The sequence below is a fragment of the Echinops telfairi genome, unplaced genomic scaffold (assembly GCF_000313985.2).
Source record: "Echinops telfairi isolate 266 unplaced genomic scaffold, ASM31398v2 ScPeMD7_5868;HRSCAF=6743_1, whole genome shotgun sequence".
Lineage (NCBI taxonomy): Eukaryota > Metazoa > Chordata > Mammalia > Afrosoricida > Tenrecidae > Echinops > Echinops telfairi.
Genome location: NW_022109768.1, coordinates 4,084,045 through 4,107,315, shown reverse-complemented (window position 1 = coordinate 4,107,315; position 23,271 = coordinate 4,084,045). Strand labels below are relative to the sequence as shown.

General features: G+C 48.3%; 1 protein-coding gene across 1 annotated transcript in view; it reads left to right on the top strand.

Moving 5' to 3' along the window:
- The first annotated feature begins 5,817 nt into the window (after positions 1–5,817).
- Positions 5,818–23,271, top strand: part of FHDC1 (FH2 domain containing 1) — a 37,586-nt gene continuing 20,132 nt past the window's right edge. The window contains exons 1-5 of the mRNA XM_045295823.1: positions 5,818–6,425; positions 14,770–14,831; positions 15,478–15,580; positions 22,094–22,179; positions 22,274–22,374. Coding sequence (XP_045151758.1) covers positions 5,925–6,425; positions 14,770–14,831; positions 15,478–15,580; positions 22,094–22,179; positions 22,274–22,374 — 853 coding nt within the window. The 5' untranslated portion in view covers positions 5,818–5,924. The remainder of the gene's footprint in view (positions 6,426–14,769; positions 14,832–15,477; positions 15,581–22,093; positions 22,180–22,273; positions 22,375–23,271) is intronic.

Below are 23,271 nucleotides of genomic sequence, written 5' to 3'. Positions count from 1 at the left end.
GCCGACCCGGGTCTCTGCGGAGGGTCCAGGGAAGGGTCTCTGCGCCGTGTCCTCCCCGCCCTTCTCCTTTGGCTCCGAGCGTTCAGACCCCCTATTTGCACCCCACCCCCTCTTCAGGGGGATTTGTGCCCCGGCCTCGGATCCCGGGAGGTGAGGGGCGGGAAAGGCGGCTGGAGGGGGTCCGTGTGTGACCGCGATGGGGGGGCGGGCTCTGAACCCAGGGCCTCCCCAGCGGTGTGGGGTGGGGCGGAGCGACCTAATGGCCCTCGGGGACCCCGCAGGCCACCCTAGAACCAGCGGAGGATTCGGGGACCGCCGGAGCCGCGGAGGGGCGTGCTGGCCGGGCGGCGGCTGCCCGAGGGTCTGCTGCCGGTGGACTGGAAGGCTGCTCGGGCGGACCTTCCTAGGCGTCCATCGGACTCTGGCTGCCGTGGCCGCTCCCGGCGCGCTTTGCCCTGCGCGGCCGCCCGGAGGCTGAGCGACTATCTCCGCGGAGCACCCGCGCCCCCGCCCGTCTCGCCTGGCCCCGCCGCGTCCCGCACCCGCCAGCGGAGCCCGGAGCGCCGGGCTTGCCCCAGATAAGGGGCGCCGTTCGCGGGCTGGGCTGACGGCGGCCCGCAGGGACTTGAGTAAGGCCGAATACAAGCCTTGGGGGTTCCGGGGGACTCAGCTGCACCGCCGCGGGTGGTGGGGATCAATCGGATGGCCCCCTCGGAGTCCTTTGTGGGAGGCGGAGGGCCTGGTGGCATTTAGTGATTTGGTGAGTGGTTTATGCGGGATTGGGGGTGGGGGTAGGGGGCTGAAAAAGGTGGTTGAACGCTCGACAGTGCAAAACCTCTCTCTGCCACTGTCAGTTCTGACTCATAGCGATCCTATAGGACAGGGAAGTACTGCCCCTGTGGGTTTCAGACTCTCACTCTTTACGGGGTCTGGAAGCCTGGTCTGTGCCCCAGGAGCGGCTGGTCGTTTCAAACGGCTGATTTTGCTTCTTGCCCAACATGAAATCCACCACACCACCAGGGTTCCTATGCAAAACCTAAGAAACCACGATTAACCCAGGCTGGAAAAAGCAGTGCCCATGATGCCAGACGCGCCGCACTCACATCTTTTAGCACTAAGTGGCCACTTGGCAACATCTCTGTGTACAGGGACCACCCTGAGTGTTAGGAAGTGTGTGACCCCCACCTGGGATGGAGTGGCAAGTGCTTCCTTCCCTTCTCTAGAGCATCCTTGGGCGTCTTTGTGAAACTGAACATGTACAACGTGTACGTTGAAAACCAGGCTTTCTTTCTCCGGGCCGAGGGTGGTGTCCTCCGGTGTTAGGCATATGCGAAGTGTTTACATTTTGCCCCAGATTAAGCTCTGTGACTAGTAACATTGTCTGGGGCCTTTTTACTGCTGAGATGAATGCCAATGGGAAGAGTGGGCAGCCCTAGTTTACTGTGCGGTGGTATTGATTGACATTCGGGTTTTTTTTTGTTTTGTTTTTTTGACATTCGGTTTTTAATCATCAAGGAAGGTTTTGAAACAGTGGGGTGGTGGAGGAGTTAGGGAGAGCCAAAACTCCTTAAGTTCAAATTGTTTGTACCTTCCACCACCTTTTCTGCTCCCTCAAATAAAAACAGACCCTTGTGCCCCTCTGTCTCTTCTCTGCGCAGTATGAGTCGGGCTGCTAACTACAAAGTCAGCAGTTCGAAATCACCAGTTGCTCCTTGGGACAAAAACAAAGCCGCCTACTCCCACACAGTTTCAAGGTTCGAAGCGCACGAAGCAGTTCCACCTTGTCGTCCAGGGGGCGCCGCTGGGAGTCGGCATGGACTCCCTGGCTGGGAGCGAGGGGTCTCTTCTCTGTGGGAGCCTCAGTGGCTGCTGGCTGCCAGCCCCTGCTCAAGAGAAAGAAGAGATTGTCCGTGTCTGTAAAGATTTACAGTCTTCGGATCCCTACTCCCTATGAGTCAGAATCGGCTCGATGGCAGTAGTTTAGTTTGGCTTCTTCTCTCCAAGCCCCTTTGTCATCAGAAGGGTGTAAGCCAGCCCTTCCTGACCCTATCTCATTTTTGACTCGTCAGGAACCTAGGAGAAAGGCTGCCTGGCAGGTTTTTCTTGGAGTTCCTTTTGATTATTATTGACCAAGAAGTGAGGGACCAGCTGGAAGCCAGCCCTGTGAACACTCTTTCAGAAAGTCCTGAGCTCGAACTTGGCTTTCAGGAATTTTTTTTTTAATGCACTGAGAAGCATTCACACACCCTGTCCTGCCTACTTCTATCTAGAGAAAGTGCTTCAGGATTGGTTCTGACACCCAGCAAGAGAACTTGTGGGCAGGGCAGAGGGCTTCTTTGAATACTCCTAGAAACTTTCTCCTAAGGCTTTTTGCTCGAGGACTGACCAGAGACTAAGTTTACACAACCAAAATCCAAACTCACTGCCATCGAGTCAATTCCAACTCCTAGCGACCCTACAGGGCAGGACAGAACTTCCCCGGTGGGTTTCCAAACTTGTAACTCTTAATGGGAGTAGAAAGCTTTGTCTTTGCCCCTTAGAGTGGCCGGTGGTCTTGAAAGGCTGATCTTGCAGTTAGCAGCCCAATTTATAACCCAGTGGCCATCTGGTGCTCCTTTTAAGTTTATAACCACAGTACCCACCAATTAAAATTTCAGATAATTAAAAGATGCTCAAACAGGAAGGTCCAGCATCTGACCCATCTGTAATGGACCATGATCAGCTCTTAGGAGACTTGAGCAGTTTGACTCTTCAGAGTCTAACAGTGACAGTTCTGCCACCCATCCATAGCTGGGCATCTGTTCTTACTGATCAGTCTCCACAGCCTTCTTCCTGCTGCTGGGTCCCCAGGCTGTAGGTGAGATGTTAAATACAAGCCTGTCAGTGTAGAGGAGGTTGACGGGACACTTGGTATTTCCCAGACAGAGCCAAGGCACACTCCTGTTGTTCTGGCCTGCATTGTTCATTTGATTCTTAATGGTGGACAGTATCATAATAAATCAAATGTTCTTTTTGTATCCTCTCTTTAAATATCTCTTGGTACTGTGGAATGGATTGAACCCTCTGTTTGCTTGGGCCTTTTCTACCATCTCATTAAGTTTGGAAATTCCGGCCAATGGGGAAGCTCCATAGAAGTAGTGTTGGAAATAAAAGAATTAACATCTTCGCTAATCATTGCTGGTGAACTGGTTCATTAGAAGCTCTGGGTGGCTAGGATCCTTGCCTATTACCCTGGGAGGAAATTAGCCAAACAACATACCAGGGCTATTGTAATTTTTTTTTATAGTGTTACCTTAACTTTTTAAAAGAGCATTCTTTCTCAAGACGGGGCAATGGTTAGAATCATGTGATTGTGTACCTAATGTGTCACGGTAGACTCTAACAAGCCTTTATCTGGTACAACACTCAGATGGAAATGTGCCCTTTGGGGGCTTTGGGATTAGGAAATAGATCTGTTGCCAACCCTATGAGTTAGTATCTCTACATATACTTAGACAGCATTGAATGAATTATTGCTTTCTAGGTTGGAAAGGCTTTTTTTCTTTCTTTTTTTGAAAAAGTTATCATCATTCTTAAGCGGGATCATTTATGAACCAGTCAGCATACCTGGCATTGAAGGTGAATTGGAGGATTAGCAATTCTTCTATAAATGGAATATTTTATGTACAAGAATATTTTAGAGGAGGTAAGGAGTAACTGCCAAAAGTACCTGTGCAGTCTTGAAAACAGAAGAGTTCAAATATCACTATAAACTGTAATTGACAATGAGTCATTTGCTTTGGGGATGCCAACCATGAAAACACCCTAGTTATGCCCCTAATGATAATTATGAAAACTCCTTTTAAAAGCCAGTTGGATCTCACATACCTGTGAAGCCTACTTGGGTAAAATTTTTCATTTCTACCTACTTAAAAAGTTATCTAATTAACAGTCGAAATGCCATTTTCTGCGCACCCATATTTTTCAAAATGTAATGTTTCATAGAAACAGTTGTTCTGATAATGCAGAGGTAATTTATTAGATGATCATCGAGTGTCATTACAAACACCAATCTCATACATCTTAAGGGAACGGAAACATTAAAGGTATGTTCCCAGCAATCAGGGTTAACTTGACATTTTGTTTATAAACCTGACATCTATTTTAAAGCCCACATTACTCCTGTGAGAATAAAGGGAAACCTGATGTCCATATGCTACCAATTTATTTTTACTAGGACTATCAGCTATGCGGAAGGCATCCTGGTAAGGATTGTGCATGTTGTAACTTATTTTCACACGAACCAGCCAAGCCTTGATATTCATAGAAGAGAACACTGAAACAGAGGATAGATGGCCTGCGTCACCCCAGGTTGCCCCTGCAGGGAGTTGCAAATGTAGTCTCTCCATCCCAAGGCTGTCCTTCTTCCCTAATATGAGGGTGCTTCACAAGGTCCATGGGACAATGGAATTAAAAGGTAATAGAGTCTTCCCCACAAACTTTCTGAAGCCCCTGCGACAGTTCTATATCAAACGTTTAATATTGTTTGTATGAGTGATACTGGTGTCTCCTAATATTGTTCATCGGTTTGCATTCGTAATTATGGGCTTTGGTAATAATGATGCTGTAAAAGGCTAAGTCCATTCAGAAGTCTGGTCCAAAGCCCCTCAGTGTGGCATTTTGTGATCTGGAAGAAGCGGCCCCCTTTCCACACGTCTACCTAGCCCGGATACTGGTTTGGCAGCCTGTAAGGGGTCTCTCCCTTCCTCTCCTTCCCTCTTAACTGTTTTCTTGTCTCAAAGTGTTCTAGTCCCTGTTTTTCCCACCAGGCCCCCTCACAACCTAACAAGAAAAGTTTTTTAAAAATTTGGAAACATTTTGTTTCTTTTTAATCTAATTGCAAACATAAGTCATGAAAATAAGTTACTGCCTGCGGGCCTAAAGGATACACCTGCAGCAGTCTGATACAGGCGGACGGCGTTCCCTTGGGTGGGCGTCCCTTCTTTGTGAATAGCCTTGCAGAAAAAGCCGAAGCGGGCGTGAGGACAGCCAGGTGGTGTCTGCAGAGCGGCTTACCTGGAGGTAGGGCATAGCACTGGAAGGTGATATAATGTATCCAAGCCAACGAGAAGGGAAGTCTAGGGAGGGGAGGGGCCTCGTCTAAAATGGAAAACAGTAACTTTTTTTTTTTAAAGAGCTGGCGCCTTTAATCTTCACATCTAATGTTCTTTTTCTCCATGCTGAAGAAAGCCACATCACCAATAAGAATATGGTGACCCTAATTCCAGGGAAATGGGCTAGGCCATTATTTACCCTCCAAATGCCCTGCCTACTGATGAACAAGATAGACGATGCTTTCTGACCCACTGAATGGTAGGGGACATGCCCATACTGGAGGAAGGCAGGGTCACTGATGTCTAACACTTAGCAGTTTGGGCAACTCTCCCTCGGGTTGGGCATCCATTGCCTGAAGAGAAGGAAGCAGTTAGTGAGCTAATAGCTTATTCATAAAATGAGCAATAGTTGCTGAACCTATTGTGGATTCCCGATATATGTGTGCTTTGCTAAGAATAGCTTTCAAAATTGGACTGATGGTCGCTTCTTTGACAGTATTGCCAGGCAGCAAAATCTGGTTGGCATTTCGGAAAGTATATTCCCGGTTCGTGCACTTTGGGGTGTGCTGCCCCTCGCTGATTTTGAGATCCACCCACTATGGGAGGACCTTGCAGTTGCCTTTGAAGAGAAAAGCGCGTCTGAAAGCGCGTCTGCTTGTCCCCATCCTGATTTCCACCTTGTTATCTCTTTGTAGGTTTGGAAGATGGCCTGAAGCACCATGTACTTTTTCTCTGACAGCAGACTCGAGGTTAAAAAGTATCACACAAGTTTGGTGTTTGCGTTTGCTTTCCCAAGGTCAAGAAACTGCCTCCTTGGAAGGCAACAATACTATGCATGTTATGAATTGTGTCTCCTTGCTCAGTGATAAAGAAAATGGGAATGTTGCCACTGCAGCTGGATTAATGATTGGGCAAACTCCACCACCGGCGGCTCCTCCAGCTCCTGCTCCATCCCCTCCACCTCCATCATGTGTGATTTCAGGAGAAGGGCTCCTTTCCTCTCCTCCTCCCCCACCACCTCCACTCCCCGGGGGACCTCCTGTCCCCCCTCCCCCTCCGGGGCCTCCCCCACCTTCTCAAATGAATGGGTACAGTCACCTTGGGAAGAAGAAGCGGATGAGAAGCTTTTTTTGGAAGACCATTCCAGAGGAGCAGGTTCGGGGCAAAACCAACATCTGGACCTTGGCCTCCCGGCATGAGCAGCACTATCAAATCGATACGAAGACCATCGAGGAGCTCTTTGGGCAGCAAGACAACACCGCCAAGTCTTCCGCTTCCGTGTCTAGGAGAGGGGGCCCTCTCAATTCATCCTTCAGGGACCCTCGAGAGGAGGTAAGGATGGGGCTTGGAGTGGGTTAGCCCTCCCGAACTGCTCTGTGCTCTGTCACTAAGTTTAGACACACACTTCAAAACGCCGTTAGGCTTCTCTCAAAAAGATAAAGCCTTATCTGCTGGGCTTCCGCCGAATGGCGAGAAAGTATAAAGGATGTGCACGCTGCATTCCCCCCACAGCCCTGTGAGGGACGATCTCATGTAGAGAGTATCCTACTTGGGGGCCCTTGGGGGCCATGGCTCAATAGCCTCTCAGCCCTGCCCTGTCTCTCACACATCTGTGCTGTTTCGCCCGGTGGAGGATTCTGCTGAAGTCCAGAATTGTAAGTCTATGCTGAAACAACAACAAAACTGAGCTTCTGGATTAGATTGGTAGTTAGTTCCCTGGCATTCACAGGAGGTCCCTGTGACAAAATGTCTTTTGCTAACTAACATCATCAACCACTCCCCAGCCTACGACGACCCCCGCCCCCCCAGCTTCCCCTCCAGACTGCCTTCAACAAATGTTTTTGAGATGGCCTCCAGGCCTCAGCTCTCTGAAGTGAAGTATGGCCAATGTAGAACCGAGCATGCCCAAGAGCCAAAGCGGAGCTCTTGTTTCTAAATAGACTTTATAGAGAGGAAGCCTTTTCCCTCCCACCTGACTGCCATCCAGTCAGTGCTGACTCAGAGACCCGACAGGACAGGGTAGAACTGTCCCCGTGAGTTTCCAAGACTAACTCTTGGTGGAAACAGAAAGCCTTATCTTTCTTCCCACTAGTGGATTCAAACTGCTGACCTTAAGGTTAGCAGCCCAATCAATGCGTAACCACGACGCCATTAGGGCTCCTGGGCCAACTTCCCAGTTAACTCCAAATGTGTTCCTTTTAGAAAAAATACAGTTAGTCATTTATCAAAAGTTAACAGAAAGCAAAGCCCCAGAGAGTTATACATTATCGTATAACACAGAAATGGAATAAAAACACGCAGTCAGCAGCAGAAAGCCATCCTGGTGTGTGTGTGTGTGTGTGTGTGTTCATCTGCTGCAAAGGAGCAGAGAAAATAGGTCAGCGATGGAGATGACTTCTGCATTATTGAATTCTTGAGCCAACAATATGGAATGCCTTTCTCACTTGGGCTCGTTTAACTCCTCCCCCCCTTGGGGTCCCTGAAAGCTGTTTGTATGAACCCCTGCTGAAAGAGCCAAGAGCCTACTTCTCGGAAAGGGTAGAGAAGGCTGGGAGGCTGGGGGTCAGGGAGTTGGAGTCCGTGGAGTGAAACCGCTAGAACAGACAACAGGAGAATGTTGAGGACTTTAATCCGTGTCATGGATCAGTCTGCCTAGAAACTGTGGGGCAGGGGCAAGTTTTGCTTCCCCCAATCAAAGAAAATAAATGTAGATTTAAAAAAGAAGAGGCAGAGGACGCTGGGATTAGAATTGTTCAAGAGTGAACTAAGAAATAAATGTGGAAAGGAAATTTTCAGAGGAATCTGGCCCTCCCCCCCTTTCAGGTGTCCTTTCCGTATTGGAAGGAGCAATCCCTCCCCACCCACCCCGGCCTTGACCCCCAGCTTCCAACAGGCTCCTTATCATGCAGTCGGCCTTCCCCCTCGGAGATTTGAGGCTATGGGTGGAAAGACAAAATGGACATGCATGGAAGTGTGGATCTCAGAAGAGCACCTGTAACGGCGGGCACCCACCCCCACGTCCCGGGGCAGGCAGTTGGCCACATTCGAATGGGTGACATCCTTCTTGGAGCCGAGAAATGTCCTTTGACCAAGGATAGTTTAAGGGCCTACAGGGCCTTTGTTGGCTTATGTGTGTCAATAAAGAGAGCTTGAGACTCCCTCAGGATGGAGGAAAGTGACAGGGTTGGGCAGAAGCAAAAATGTCCACTGCCTTCAAAACATACTTCAAAGGAGCCTTTTTCCTCACCTCTCTTTCTTCTGGTCCCCAGTTGGATCTTTACATGTAAGGCTGGTAGGCCCTGATCTGAGAGCCAGCGTGCAGGAAAGAAAGAGCAGATCACTATGTGGTCCTACTGAGGTGCCTTTGAATCAGCCTGACTGCGCGGAACACCCCCCCCCCCCCCCATGTGTGACAGAACCGAGAGCCGCCCGGCCCTGCACCATCACCACGCTTGTTGGGTTTCCACCTTGGTGCTGCCATGGTTTCAGTCCCTCTCCTTGAAGTGCTTCCTCTTTTTCACTGACCCCCTTTTCCAGACTGCTGTCTCCTAAGAACACATCTCCATTACACAAGGCAACGCCGTGCCATCCTCCTTAAGGAACATTCTGAACGAAAGTTTTTCCTAAGACATATGGGTCGGCTCTTCTGGCAAACCAGGGTGGGTATCACCCACCCTGACTGTATTCTAACTAGTCTTCCTCGTCACCTAGCTTAGGTTGTTAGGTTTACGTGATTAATTGGGTAATATTGTCACACAGAAGAGGTGATCTAGAATGCTTTTCAATTTCTCTTGCTAAATCTGACAGTAGAAGCATTTATACTTTTTTTTTTTTTAACCCCAAGACTATAATACATGCCATTTTCTTTTCTCTTTGGACTTCCTTCTAGAGAAGTTAGGAATCTTGCTTGGCACACGCTAGGAAGCGGAGTGTGAGGTGTGGCTTGGCGGAGAAAGCCCTAAGCAGTCGCCAAGCAGAGAGACAGATCCGGTGTCTGGAAGCACATCGCATCCACAGGTTATAACACAGGCCATCATCTGGAGGCCCAATCGTGCTGAGCACCAGATTATGTCCCCTGAAAACATAATAACCTCCTGTAGAAAGGTCCTGTCATTAAGTGGTTGGCTTATACTTGAAAGGACTTATAAAGTATTACACACAAGTTCCACTATCCTCCAGGAGAAGGAGTGTTTGGAAGACAGGGCCTTTTGGCCTTGGGAATGGCAGCACTGGGAAGGAACAAGACTTGAAACAGTAAATGAGAACAATTAGTAGGGAAAAGAAAAAAGAAGGTAAAATGTGGCTCTCCCTGTGTGCTGAGGTAAAATGACCCTGAAGAGAACACAGTCGTAAAGTAATAAAAATTAGTAGAACGAAATAATTACAAATAGTGAAGATACATTCTTGGAGAAAAAAAACCAAAACTCAGGAAACAGCGATTCACCTCCAACTCGCCATTCTTTTCACAGTACGCTGAGTCACAGCTTCCCTAGAAGGGAGTCCGATGAGAAAAGAAAACGGCAGGTATTGTCTTCCGGTGCTTAAAAAAAGTGTCTATAAAATACCTCTCCCTCTGTTGGACTTAGCAAGAGAAATGGAAAAGCAATCTGGATGATAACTTCTGCTAGGTGACCATGTTACCCAATATCACTTAAGTCTACCTAAGCTACTTGCTGTAATCTGGACGTTAACGAGGTGACGCGGTAGACTCCTTAGAGTACAAAGTCATGGTGCGAGGCACCCTGGATTGCCGGAAGAACCAACACCTGTGGCAGTGGATTGACGTGTGGTGGTGGGTGCCCTCCAGTGGGTCTGACTCATGGCGACCCTGTGCACAGCAGAGTGAAACTGCCCCGTCCCAGGCCGTCAGACTAGGCAAGGGAAGGAACACGAATTGTAAGGGGAGAAGAGAGCAGAGCTTGCCTGGAGGTTTTAGGGAGAGGGCCGTGCAACCATTCACACCCCTTCTGAGGGCCCTAATGCTTCTGTCCCCATGCTTCCAAGCGCCACTGGCCATCTGTGGAATGACTGCTGGCAGTGTCTGTCACGTCTTTGTGGGCAATCCTCGGGTTGAGCAGAATGCATTCCCTCACATGTGTGAGTTGTTCACCAGCAATGGGTTGATTGGCTGGAGAGAGAAGTCAGCCCTGTAACGGAAGGGCTCCTGGTGGCGCAGTGGTTCAGTGCTCGGCTGCTCACTGAAAGGTCAGCCATTGGAACCACCGGGTGCTCCAGAGAAGAGGAACAGTTGTCCTCTGTCTCCCAGAGCCTCTCGAGTGGTCAGCTCACAGTGGGGAGAGAGATGGACTGGCGGGGAGGGGTGGGGAGGGGGCCAGGGCCCCATTCCCAGGCCGGGTTGACTCACTCCTGACTGCTGGTGAGGTGGTATGGCTTCCAAGCCTGGGCAGCCAGTGAGTCTCCCCGGGCTCCCACTGCACCACCCATCCCACCCAGATTCCTATCTAATTGCCCAGCTTTGAGGCTGCCAGCATTGGGGAAGTGAGATAAGCTCATTTGCATGTGTAGTGACAACTTCTCTAATGAGCTCCTAATAAATACCTGGGTCACACTGCTGCCCAAGGATCAAGTGCCCTGACTCTGAGAAAGAGGCTCCTGATGCACCAGGCAGGAAGGCCCAGGGGGATCGGGAAAGGGTGACGCTGGCCCCATGTTATCAGTTGTCTCGTTTTCTTTTGTGCAGACAAGGTGCTGGGCTTGGCCTGCCCGGTGAGGTGTTTGGCTGGGGCCAGCCCAGGTCTCTCCTTGGGGGATATCACTGACCTCTTTCAATGGGTGAATGGAGTCTGAGGCCTTGCTTCAAGCTGTGGGCAGAACAGTTGCTTCCAGCTGTGACTCTGTTGCAGGTGGGCTGAGACACTCCTAGCACCAGGGAAGCCCTCGGCTTCTGGCAGGTGTCTCAGCTGCTGAGGAAATACCTTGGATCCATCATCCCGCAGACACAGCGTGGGGTCAGCAGGGGACTTGGCCAGGCCCCGTGGATGGCTTTCTGACTCCGCCCCTAGAAAAACATCCCCATAAGGACTCCACTGGCGGGGAGAACTTGTGCCATGTCCTTAGGAAGCCCCCAAACAAAAAAACCCTCACTGCCATTGAGTCAGTTCTGACCCATAGCCACTCTATAGGACAGGGTGGAAGTGCCCTTGTGCATTTCTGAGTCTGTAACTCTTCATGAAAGTAGAAAGCCTCATTTTTCTCCCTTGGAGCGGCTGTTGGTTTCTAACTGCTGACCTTGAGGATGGCAGCCCATCTCGTAACCCACACACCACCAGGGCTCCTGCTAGGAAGTGCTCCCACATCCAAACTCACAGCAAAGAGAGTCAGGAGGGATCTGAGAAGCCCAGGCCAGTGTTTTAACCCAGTAATGCTTTGAACAATTGAAAAATGGCCTCTCACGGATTGGATTTCTTACCTGTCGAATAGCAAATCTTTCTTACCTGTCAAAAACCAGAGTGATTTTCAATAATTGTGGGCCTAGATCAGATGTTCCAAAAACCCCAGCCAGGGCCCAGGGGTAAAGAAGATGGGAACAGGTCTTGGAATATGGGCATAGGTGGGACGGTGCTGTAGTCAGGAGTTAAATGTAGCAGAGGGTGGCGATTACCTGAGCGAAAGATCAAGCAAGTTATTTTCCCGGAAGTTGAGTACATGTGTAATCAGATACAGTGTTGTGCATGTTCTTTCTTGTGGCTTTCCCAGTCATGAATCATAACAAACCCATGGCTTTCTGTCCTAATAAGTTGAGAGTCCGTTGTCTTTGTTACAGGGTGTTAAGTTTGACAGGTTTGTTGCCCCCCTTGCTTCCCCTCCCTCCTCCTTCACACTGAACTTGAACCGAAATCCCTGTGTAGGATTCCAATAAAGCAGCTGCCCTTTTCACGTCAGAGTTTATTTTATGGCTGGCAGGTGACTGTTAATGAAATGAACCCCTGGGTTAGTAAATCACGTGGTTGTTTAAGATTAGTCTTCAAAAGAAGGCAACCCGACTCGTGAAAATTTAACCTTAAAGCCAAGAAGTGACATTAACATTGGTTAACAACCTTGATGCTTCTCAGCACGCTTATAGACTTAGAAGCAGGCATGGAAATCAGGAATTTCGTCTGAAACCTGAGTTCCTTTTGTTTCCAATGAATAACATACATTAGGAAAGGAAGGACATTATAACAACATTCCTGTTTGAGCCAGTCTCCCGGTACCAAAAAACAAATGGAAAACATTACAGCACGTTTAACGTTATCTGCCCTCCCTACATCCTGAGTATTTACTCCAGAGAAATAAAAGCCTTCTATATATTTTTAAAAAAAGACAGTTCAGCTTAATTCTTAAAAATAGATAAAAACCCTTCCAGACTGTGAAGGATGAGCAGTCAAAATCGACTACAGTCAAAATCCAGTGGATGGGCCACTGGACTAGCTAATCAACCCAAGAGTAAGAGACAGCCTAATTCCAGAGATGTTCATGTGTAAAATAGGCGTATCCTAGGCTTAGTGAAATATAGCACAAGAGTCCCTTTCTGAGTAAATAAAATATAGGATACTTTCATGCTCCTTCCTAAAAGTACTATTGGCTATAGGTTTGCTTTTTTTTTTTTTTTTTTAAAGAGAGATTGCTTTTAGAAAAGAAATTGAGGATTTTGTGACATTTATGAAAATGACAGTTGTTGTTATTATTGTTGTTGGGTGCCCCTGAGTCAGTTCTGACTTAAAGCCACCCAACACGCAGCAGAACAAAACACCACCCAGTCCTACCCCGTCCTCAGGCTTGTTGTTACACTTGAGCCCGTTGTTGCCAGTCTATCTTCCCAAGGCTCTTGCTCGTTTTCTCTCTGCCCTTATCTTTTACCAAGCATGATCCCTTCTCCAGGGATTGATCTCTCCTGATAACATCTCTCCATCCTCACCTCTAAGGGCCATTCTGTCTGTCCTTCTTCCAGGACAGATCTGTTTGCTCTTATGGCAGTCCATGATAGTTTCCATATTCTTTGCCAGCACCACGAATGACAGAAAATTCTCCTTTATGTCCAACATTAAGACTCCCTGCAGTATCTTTGCCTTCACTTTTCACTTTTGCAGTTCTAGGCTTACTACGATGATTCCTGCTGGGCTAGGAGATCTAGTTCCAAGGTGTGGTCTTTAAGTTTGGGCTATCGCATTCTAAGAGGAAATCACTAAATTAAAGACAATGTAAATACTAAGTTGTAGCTATGGACCTAGCCTGACCTAGAACAAAAAATCGTGAAGAAAGTCAAAGACAAGTAGAAACAGGGACCACAAGAAGCACAGCCTTTGATCAGAACTCGATGGTGCCCGGCTACCACTGCTGACCACTTTGAAAGAGAGCACAATAGGAGGCCCTCGATAGAGTGGGAGAAAACTGTGGACTATAATTCAAAATCGTAGCGAAAACCAGGGTTACTGGTCTGATTGAGACTAGTGGACTCCCCAAACTACAGCCCCCAGTCACTGTTCAAGTCTGGAGCTGAAGTCCCCTGGTTCAGCTTTCAGTCAGACAGTCCACAGTCTTAGAACGTGAACAAGAGAACCAGGGAGGCACACACTTTACAGAACAACCGACCACAGGAGATCAGAAGGGCAGTATTTGCCCAGGGAACAGGCTCAGAAGGCAGAAAGGGACAGGGACGAAGGATGGATGGAAATGGTAAACACCAGGAGGGACGCTGTTATGCTGTGGAGACTCAATGTCAGGAATCGAAATGAGTCTCGCTGCTGAACAGAAAACCATTTGCACTATAAACTTTCACCAAAAAGGAAAGTTGAGCAGAAGTTAAATATATATATTACATATGGAAAATTACACAGGTTAAAAACACATACAGATTGCAGTTGAGGAAATAGAATGTCAATGCAGAAATTTGGGGAGATGGTCCTATTTGTATTTACTTTGATATCCAGAAAATGATATCATGTGTATCTATTATCACCAGAGCTACATATTGGGAAGTGTTCTTTTATGAATTAGTTTTCTACTTGAATAGGTTTTAATTGCATTCTTTCCTCCAACGCTTTATTTATTTATTTATTTTTAAAAATCATTTTATTGGGGGCTCATACAACTCTTACCACAATACATGCATACATCCATTGTGTCAAGCACATTTGTACATTTGTTGCCATCATCATTCTCAAAACATTTGCTTTCTACTTGAGCCCTTGGTATCAGCTCCTCATTTTTTCCCTCCCTCGCTCATGAACCCTTGATAAGTTATAAATTATTATTATTTTGTCATATCTTGCACTGTCCGATGTCTCCCTTCACCCACTTTTCTGTTGTCCATCCCCCAGAGAGGAGGTTATATATAGATCCTTGTAATCGGTTCCCCCTTTCTAACCCACCGTCCCTCCACCTTCCCAGTATCACCCCTCTCACCGCTGGTCCTGAAGGGATCATCTGTCCCGGATTCCCTGTGTTTCCAGTTCCTATCTGTACCAGTGTACACCCTCTGATCTAGCCAGATTTGTAAGGTAGAATTGGGATCATGATAGGGGTGGTGAGGGGGGGTGGCATTAAAGAACTAGAGGAAAGTTGTATGTTTCACCCTGACTGGCTCGTCTCCTCCTCACGACCCTTCTCTAAGGGGATGTCCATCCACCTCTTTATTTGCACTTAAGTAATCTGTTTCTCTCTATTTTTTTTCCAGATTACTATCTTGGATGCAAAACGGAGCATGAACATTGGGATCTTTCTTAAGCAATTTAAGAAGTAAGATTTTTGCACATCTTTACTGCTTGTCTTCTCCCTGTGCTGTCAGCATCATGCGGCGGTGCGACGGAGCTGAAACTCAGACTGCTGTCTGAGTGAAAGTCAGTCCTCACGTAGGCAAATCCTCCTGCAGTGTGTGACTTGCTGAGTCCGCAAGAGTCTGTCACCTCGTGCAGTTTTCCCTCATGGAAACACACTTCCCTGGCCTCATGCTCAGCATAGGTTGCTCCGGGCTGTCCATTAAAACCTGCCACCTCAGGGCATTGCTAGATTCCTCTCTAGCAAAGCCCTTGGCGCGCCCGGTTGGGACTGCTGAGTCCAACAGCTATTTAGCTTGGGTGTTTTGGGTGGGAAGGCTCTGTAGGAGCTTGGGTGAAACCAAAGAGGATTTTCTTGTCCTCTCAAAGAAGACTCCCAGTGGTTGTTGCTGCTATCTCCTTTTCTGGGATGCCTAGAGGGTTTTCAGGGTGCAGGGACCTCTGGGTGTTCAGGACCCCATGTTGCCCTGGCAGTGCCTGTGGTGGTGTGAGCACAGACTGCCCAGCAGGCTGGGAAGAAGGTGGCAGGGAAAGGAGGGTGGAGGTGGCTGGCTCTCTGTTGGCACTGCAGCGACATGAAATAGAATCCGGCTAACGATCTCTTCAAGGTCTCCTCAGTCCATTGTGGAAGATATCCATCAAGGCAAGAGTGAGCACTACGGAGCGGAGACATTGCGAGAGGTCCTGAAGCTCTTGCCAGAGTCAGAAGAGGTAAGGAATTTGGTGCAGGCGTTTGAGATGTTAGGGGGTGAGGATAAAAATGTCATTTTTAGGGGAGGAACCTGTCTGCTTACTCGGTGCCCTGGCACGACTCACAGGGTGTGCTCTCAGCACCTATGTTCCAATGGGAGCTGCACCCTTACCAGAAATGTGGGCAAGCCTCTTACTGCCTGGGACCTTTAGTGTCCTCACCTGTAAAGCGAGGCTACTGAGGCTTGCTTACCTCATTGGATTGTCAAGATGATTCAGTCCCAGCTACACATCTAGCCTGGTACTGTGCACATGAGCCTTGAATACATTTTAGTTTGTCTTCCTGTCCTACGATGATGGGTGATCTTTGCCTCTGGGGAACCCAGTTGTTTTGTAGTGTGTGTGTGTTTGTGTTGTTTATTTTTCTAAAGAAAAAGAGCGCCGTGTGGGTTCTGGTTTTTTCCCCTTCTTCCTAGACTGTGTCAATTCAGCGGTTAAATGGTTAGAAGGTTGTTTGGAAAAAAACAGAATAGCAGTTGTCCCAAACCTTCCAAAATCCTTGTTGCTCATTTCTGGCCAGTGACTCTTGAAACAATTCACTGAGAAATGACATCAACCCTGGGCTTACTTAGACACATTTCAATCTTGGAACCTCACTGCTACCCTTCCCACCCTCAAAGCTCTCCTCTTCCCAGAGGTTAATAATATGGAAGCCGATTTTCAGCACCTTTAGGAACAAGCAAGAGAAAGATATTTATACCTTTTTCCTTTTATGTTGATTAGTGTGAGAAAGTCAAGTTCAGGGTCTTAGTGGTTAAGTAATTCTCTGAGTTTATTTACTAGCTCGAGACTCTCTCTCTATACATTTGAGTTTTCAGTTTCAAATGAAGTATACTTGACCTCAGCCAAGATTAGTTCCTGGAGCTCATTAATGTTAGTGAAGGGGCTTGAAGTACCTTTTCCTGCAGGACGGAGGTGCAGTAAACCATCATTTACCCTGGCTCTGCCACACTGGGCAGCCAGCCTCTGGCACCTTTGTTTTAGATAAAGAACGAGGGTTCCAGACTCTTTTGTTCAGATCTGTTGAGTTTAATTCGAGCTGAATTTAAAAAGATGAAGCAGCTCTTGGAATCTGATTTCTGCTCGGGCTTCCTTTCCCATGATTCCTCCAGCACTGAGCTCACCCTTTCCGAATGGGGGTCCCAGGGGATGATGCTCCTGCAAAGGCTCTGCTCCACCAGCTCTGTTGTCTAACTAAATGCAAGCAAGGCCCTGGGGCAGCTGCCAGCTGGAGGAGATGGGAAGGGGCTTTTTTTAACATTTTCATTTCTCTCTGAAAGCTCTAAGGTGGCTAGGGCAACCAGGGCTGTGGGAGATGGAGAGGTCTTTGCTGGAGAGCGGGCGGCACCGAGCGAATAAGCTGCGAACCCTATCCCGAGTTGGAGAGCCGTGTTCTGAGCTCTGTGTGGTGTGCCAGTCAAAGGGAACTGTGTTGGCAGCATGATGACAAGAGCCCCACCAATGATGCCCGAGTCAGAGGCGCCGTCTCATCCAGACAGACACTTGGCTAACCCCAGAGATGGTGTCTTGCTGAGATGAAAGGTTGGCACAGCTGTTTCCCCCATCACCCTCCTGCGGCAGGGTCAGCCTCCGTGTGAATCTCTGACTTGCTTGGTCACACTTCTCCTTGTTTTTATTTCTGACTGGGCTCCAGTGCACCACACCCTCCACGCATCAGGGAGCTTCCTGCAGGAACACGCGCAGTCCCCAGGGCAGCCCGAGCCACTCCCCAGGCCCCTCCCCAACTCCCACCTGGGGTCCCACGGCCAGAGGGAGGCTCAGTGGGCAGAAGCCACGTAGGGAGGAGCGCGTGCTGCAAGGACAGCCTGGCTCTGCTTTGAGGCTGTGTGGCCTCTGGCACCAGGCAGACCCAAGAGCCTGTGGGTCTCTGGATGGAGGACAGAAGGTTGCATTGAGGCCAAGGAGGAGGTCTAGGAATGTGACCGAATATGCTAATCAGTACACAAGTGTGTATGTAACTGCATATTAGGCTTGTGGTGTAATGTTCTTTGCTCACATGCAGCTCAAGAAAGAACTGAGCCAAGTGTCTCATGTTCTCAGCTCTCTATTAAAAAACAGACTCAATGCTGACTCACGGGGACCCTATAAGACAGGGTAGAACTGTCCCTGTGGGTTTCTGAGACTCCAACTCTGTACGGGAGTAGAAATTGTCATTGTTCCCTTGAGCAGGGGCTGGTTTTGAACTGCCAACCTTGCAGTTAGCAGCCCGATGCATAACCACTACAGGGCAAAATGTAATCAGGCGAGAGAATGTATTCAAAGTTTTTAGTCGTGAGCTCAGTACACAGAACGTCAGCCGTTTATTATCTTCTGTCTTCCCATTGAATCCTCACAATGATACAAGAGGTCCTTCATTCTGCAAATAAGAAATGGGAGGCTCACGCAGGCTGCCAGCAGCTTGTGGTGTGCCCCCTGACTGGTAGCTAATGGCTGAGAGGGTTGGACTTGAACCCGAGATTGTCTGACCCTGGGGCAGATTTTTCTGATCCTCTCCACCACCTCTATCGGATGGAGGAAGGGCAAAGGTTGTCAAAATTGCCCCTTGAGCCAGGCTGGCCTCGCAGCCTGTGCAGCCCCGACCTCTGCTATCCCAGCGCTGTGCCGCGAGCGTCCCTCGAAGAACGCTGTGCTCCCAGCAGCACTCAGACACACACGGACAGCAACAGCCCCCCTCTCGAGTTCACGGCTAACAAGCCAGCTGAAGCGAATTTATTTTCACTCGTGCCTTTGTCCTCCCCCACCACAAACGTTTCATCTGACAAGTGTGTTCCTCTTTCTTCAAACACCTGCTTAAACCTTCCCAAGGAGGAGGGGCCCCGGAACAGCAGCCCTGGGAGTGTGCTCTGTCTGAATAGAGGCCGGTGTGCAGTGTGTCCAGAGGGGGCCTGGCTGTGAGGAGGCTTGAGAAGGAGCCAGAAGACAGGTCACAGGGAGCCCCCCGGCCTTCCCCCGGCCTAACATGTCCTTCCGTTGGGCCTTCATGCTATGGACATGGGGCTGTAAGGTGGTAGAATATCTTTTTCTGTCTTCTTGAGAAGGCGCTTGCCTTGCTGCCTCTGGGGATTTTTATTACCAGTGTTCTGCCTTCAGAGAGCCCTGGTGGGGCTGATAGGTAAGGGCTGGGCTGTTAACTGCAAGGCTGCCGGTTCACACCCAGCCACCCCAGGCGCTTTGAGGGCGGACGATGAGGCTGCTTGCTCTTGTGGAGAGTTACCGTCATGGAGCTGCTATATAAGGGTCACAGTGAGTTGGCATTGACCTGATGGCAGTGTGGTGGATTTTTGGTGGACTTGAGAATCCCCGGGTGGTACCAACAGGCAACATGCTCAGCCGCTAAGGCTTGGTGATCTTCTGGAAAATCAACTCTAAGGAGCACAAAGCCCTGCACGTGTGTGGGTTATTTATTGGGCTACTAACTGCAAGGGCAGCAGTTCGAAATCACCAGCTGCTCCTCAGAAACAAGACGAGGCTGTCTACTTCTATAAGGATTTACATCTTGGAAACTCACGGGCAGTTCCACTCAGGATCACTAGGAGTTGGGATCGGCTGGTGTCAGTGAGTTGAGATTTATGGAGCTCCATTGTACTTTTACACAGGTGGGGTCACCTGGAGTCAGAATGGGCTACCATCTTTGTTAGGAACCCTGGTGGCCTCGTGGCTACCCACTGGACTGCAGTTCAAAACCACTGGCTGCTCTGCAGGAGAAAGACAAGGCTTTCTATCCCCATAGGAGTGACAGTCTTGGAAACACACGGGGACAATTACACCCTCTCCTGTAGGATCACTGTATCAGTCAGAGTCGACTTGATGCAATGAGGGGGTTTTTGTTGTTGGTTTTGAAAACCATGTTTATGTAGATTGCTATCCAGAGGGGCCTGATGAAGAGGAAGCCCGTGGTCTATTGGGTGGGCATGTTTGTGGGAAATCTTGTCATTCCACGGCCACATGCGTGGAATGAACGAAGGAGGTTCTGCTTGTTAGAATGTGTGTCTGTGAGTCTTAAGGAGCATGCTGTTTGCAGGGAAGGCAGAAACCGGGCACAGCCACTATCATAACCAGGGTCACTTGGCTCAGCCAGTAAAATTATGCCCAACAATGCTAATGCATGCTTGCTGATAACAAGGGTGAGAAGGCATAGTAATTACAGGGTTTGCTCACTTGTGTCTTGCTCCTCTATCACTGCAAAGCACAGTAATCCCTCTTAATGGACACAAATCTTACTTTGAAAGAAGAGTCAAGTTCCATGCACATGGCCTTTAAATTCAGTCGTATCTTTCCAACACCCTTCCCTTGAAATCCATAAACATTTTCAGCTCTCTGAATAAGTGAAGGGTATTCATCACTGCTCAGTTACAGTTTAGTCTAATGTTTAATAGAAATATTTACCAAGTTTCCTTTGCGTGACCTGTTCTTATGCTTTGGACTGAGAGCTGGGCTGTGACTTCCAGAAACATGATCGAAGGTGTGCCCTCCATGTGCCCCTGCCCATATATAGTGAATTGTTGAGAAGGGATCAAAATTCACCCTATGGGTGTCTTAGTTTCAAAACCAGGCACTGGCTTGGGTTTGGCTAAATTAAAAGTCACTTCTTGCTCATAAATTTAGTACAGCTAAAAATGGTACATTCAGTCTTGGGCCCAAAGGGAGAGGAAATAATGCAATTCCATACATGCTTGTTTTTTGTCCTTTAAAATAAAAATGCATCCTCGAGGGTGAATTTGCACTACTGTATTTTTTATTTTCAAGTAATTTCCATGATACTCTGGTTTGTGGATCTTTTCAAATACTCCGTTATATTATTTCTGAAGTGCCGTTTCCTATTTTTCAAGAGACTTAAACACCATGTTATTATTATGAGAATGCCAGCCAGCTTTATAAAGAATAATAAAACGTGGACAGTGCTGGCTGGGCAACGGTTAGCTGATAACAGTAGTAAACAAAGTATACTTTACCAGTATTCTTACCATAAAGCAGTTGCTAAGGGAAGAGTCGTTATTGGCATGCACTTGAACTTTTCTTGCCACGAGGTTGATCCAGCTTTGCCCCACATCACCTGGAAGCTGTTTGGCTCTATATCTGTGTCAGATTTCCCCCTGGTGATGTAGTTCTTACACTTCGGGCTGCTAACTGCAAGACCGGCAGTTTGAAACCACCAGCCAGCTTGAGGGAGAAAGACAGGGCTTTCTAGCGCTCGTGAAGAGCGGCAGTCCTGGACACTCGCAGGGGCAGTTCTACCCTGTCCTATAGGGTCACTTTGAATCAGCATCAGCTCAAGGGCAGTGAGGTTGAGGGTTTGTTGTTGTCTATTTTTCTGCAAGTACGGTACGTTTTCTTTTTGTTCTCCCATTCCTCGAGCTGATTCGGTTGAACTGCTCCGCATCAGCTTGCTGACTGGCCCATCACCTAGAGAAACGTGCAGGGGTTCTTTTCCTGTCCTCTCTGTTCGTTTTCGGGAGTTTGAGTTTGTGGAGGGCCAGGGGACACTAGACACGTGTAAACACTGACAGAGATGGGATCCTGCTGTAGATACTGTGTTAGTATCTGTGCTTGTCACTTTTCCTTCTCGTCCTCCTGCGGACGGGCCAGCATGTACTCTCCTGGGGACACATTAGTCCCTGCCTAGGAAGCCTTTACAGATAAGGGACTGGACAGAGAGGAGGGCTGACTCCTAGACCTTAGACCCACTACAAGTCTTTTATAACAAAAATGCTCCAGTAATAGGGCTTTTTCACTTACAACTCAAAGAATTTTATTATAATGACTGCCCAGTTCCCCTCCTTTGCCGCCCCCCCCTCTTTGTTTTAATCCCAAACAATAATCTTCTCTTCCAGGTGACCACTTACAGACAATTTCCATCTTTTGGTTCCTTTTCAGTTCTTCATTATACTAACAGCCCTGAGAATTCTGGTGGCCCTAGCTCTCTGATAAGTAAAAGGACTGGGCCCTAGTGAAAGAGCCCTGGTGGCTCAGTGGGGTAACCATTGGCTTGTTAACCTCAAGGCTCACGGTTCAAACCCACCAGCCGCTGTGTAGGAGACACAGGAGGCCTTCTGCTCCCACGAGAGTCAGAATCAATTCAGTGGCAATGGGGTTCATTGTTTGCTTTGGGAGCCCTTGTGACATGTTGGCTCAGCAGTAAACTGCTAGCTAGAAGGCCAGCCATTCACATCCGACAACTGGTCACCATAGAAAGACATGACCGTGTGTTTCCATACAGATCACCACCTTGGAAACCCCACGGGCAGGCCTACCCTGTACCGGACCACAGTGGATAGTAGTAGATGTGACTATTTCCTTGACTGTCTCTTCTTAACCCTGCATTTTATCCATTTAATTTAGCACCGAATTTCTGTTGCTTGTTTTTTAAAGACATCTAACATGAAATTTAGAGTAATGTTAAATTTAATCCTCAATCATTTCTCCCCCCCTCCTTCCTTCTCATTTGTCTTTTAGGTAAAGAAATTAAAAACATTTAGTGGAGATGTGTCCAAGCTGTCGCTGGCAGACTCTTTCATGCACTGCTTAATTCAGGTGCCAAAGTAAGGATATAGCCATTGATCATTGTTCTGCACGGAGTATGGCCTTTAAACTACTGACAGTAAGTTCTACAGTGATCTTTTATGTATTTTTCAGCTACTCACTTCGGATTGAAGCCATGGTGCTAAAGAAGGAATTCTTACCTTCCTGTTCTTCCTTATACACAGATATAACGTTTTTAATAACTGCTATAAAAGGTAAGTAAACACACGCTCTCCCATGCATGTGCTTCCATTAGTTATGGTAGCTGTCGATTGAAAAGATAATTCAGTTGAAATTAGAGATGGAAAGACCTCATTTCTATTACACCTCATAAAGAGATATGAGTTGTCACCAGGGGATGGCATTTAAGGTTTATTTCTGTTTACCTTTAAAAATTTTTTCCTCTACTGAATTTTAACTTATACATGATCTTCTTATGAAAGTTTATTGTATCTCATGCTTCAAAGTAGATTTGTCTGGTGTGACAGTGTCTTGCTTTAGTCCAGGCTGGCTTTCTGCTTGTAGTGTGTGAGTGTGTGGGGTGGGGGTGAGGGCCGGGGCGAGAGTTCTGCGAGCATTGGTTCAGTGGTAGAATTCTCATCTTCCTTGAATGTGACCCTCCTGGGTCGCTGGCACTGTACTGCAGCCACGGCCACTCCCGTCTGTCCGTGGAGGTTTGTGTGTAGCTCTGATGCTGAAAAAGCTTCAGAGGAGTTTCAAGACAGAAGGCGAGCGGGGGTCGGGGGCAAGGGGGGTGTCTGACAACCGACTAATGAAAACCCTAGAGCTCCGTCCTTCCCACAATGGCTTGTGGGGGTGGGGCGGGACCAGGCAGCGTGTGTTCCATTCGTCCTGGGGTCACCAGGAGCCCGTGGGGCTGACTCAGTGGCAGCTCATGATAATGACAAGTGCAAGTACCAGCCTGAGCTCTGGGCCCCCATTGTCTTCCCTGCCAAGTGCTGGGACCCGGTTTGTACAGAAGCCCCCTGGCTTCCTTCAGGAATCTTCTCTTTGACTCATCTGCCAGGGTCTTGTCCCCCACCCACTTCCCCTGGTGGTAGGCTATGTAATTTTGAGAGGGGCGGGACCAGGCAGCGTGTGTTCCATTCGTC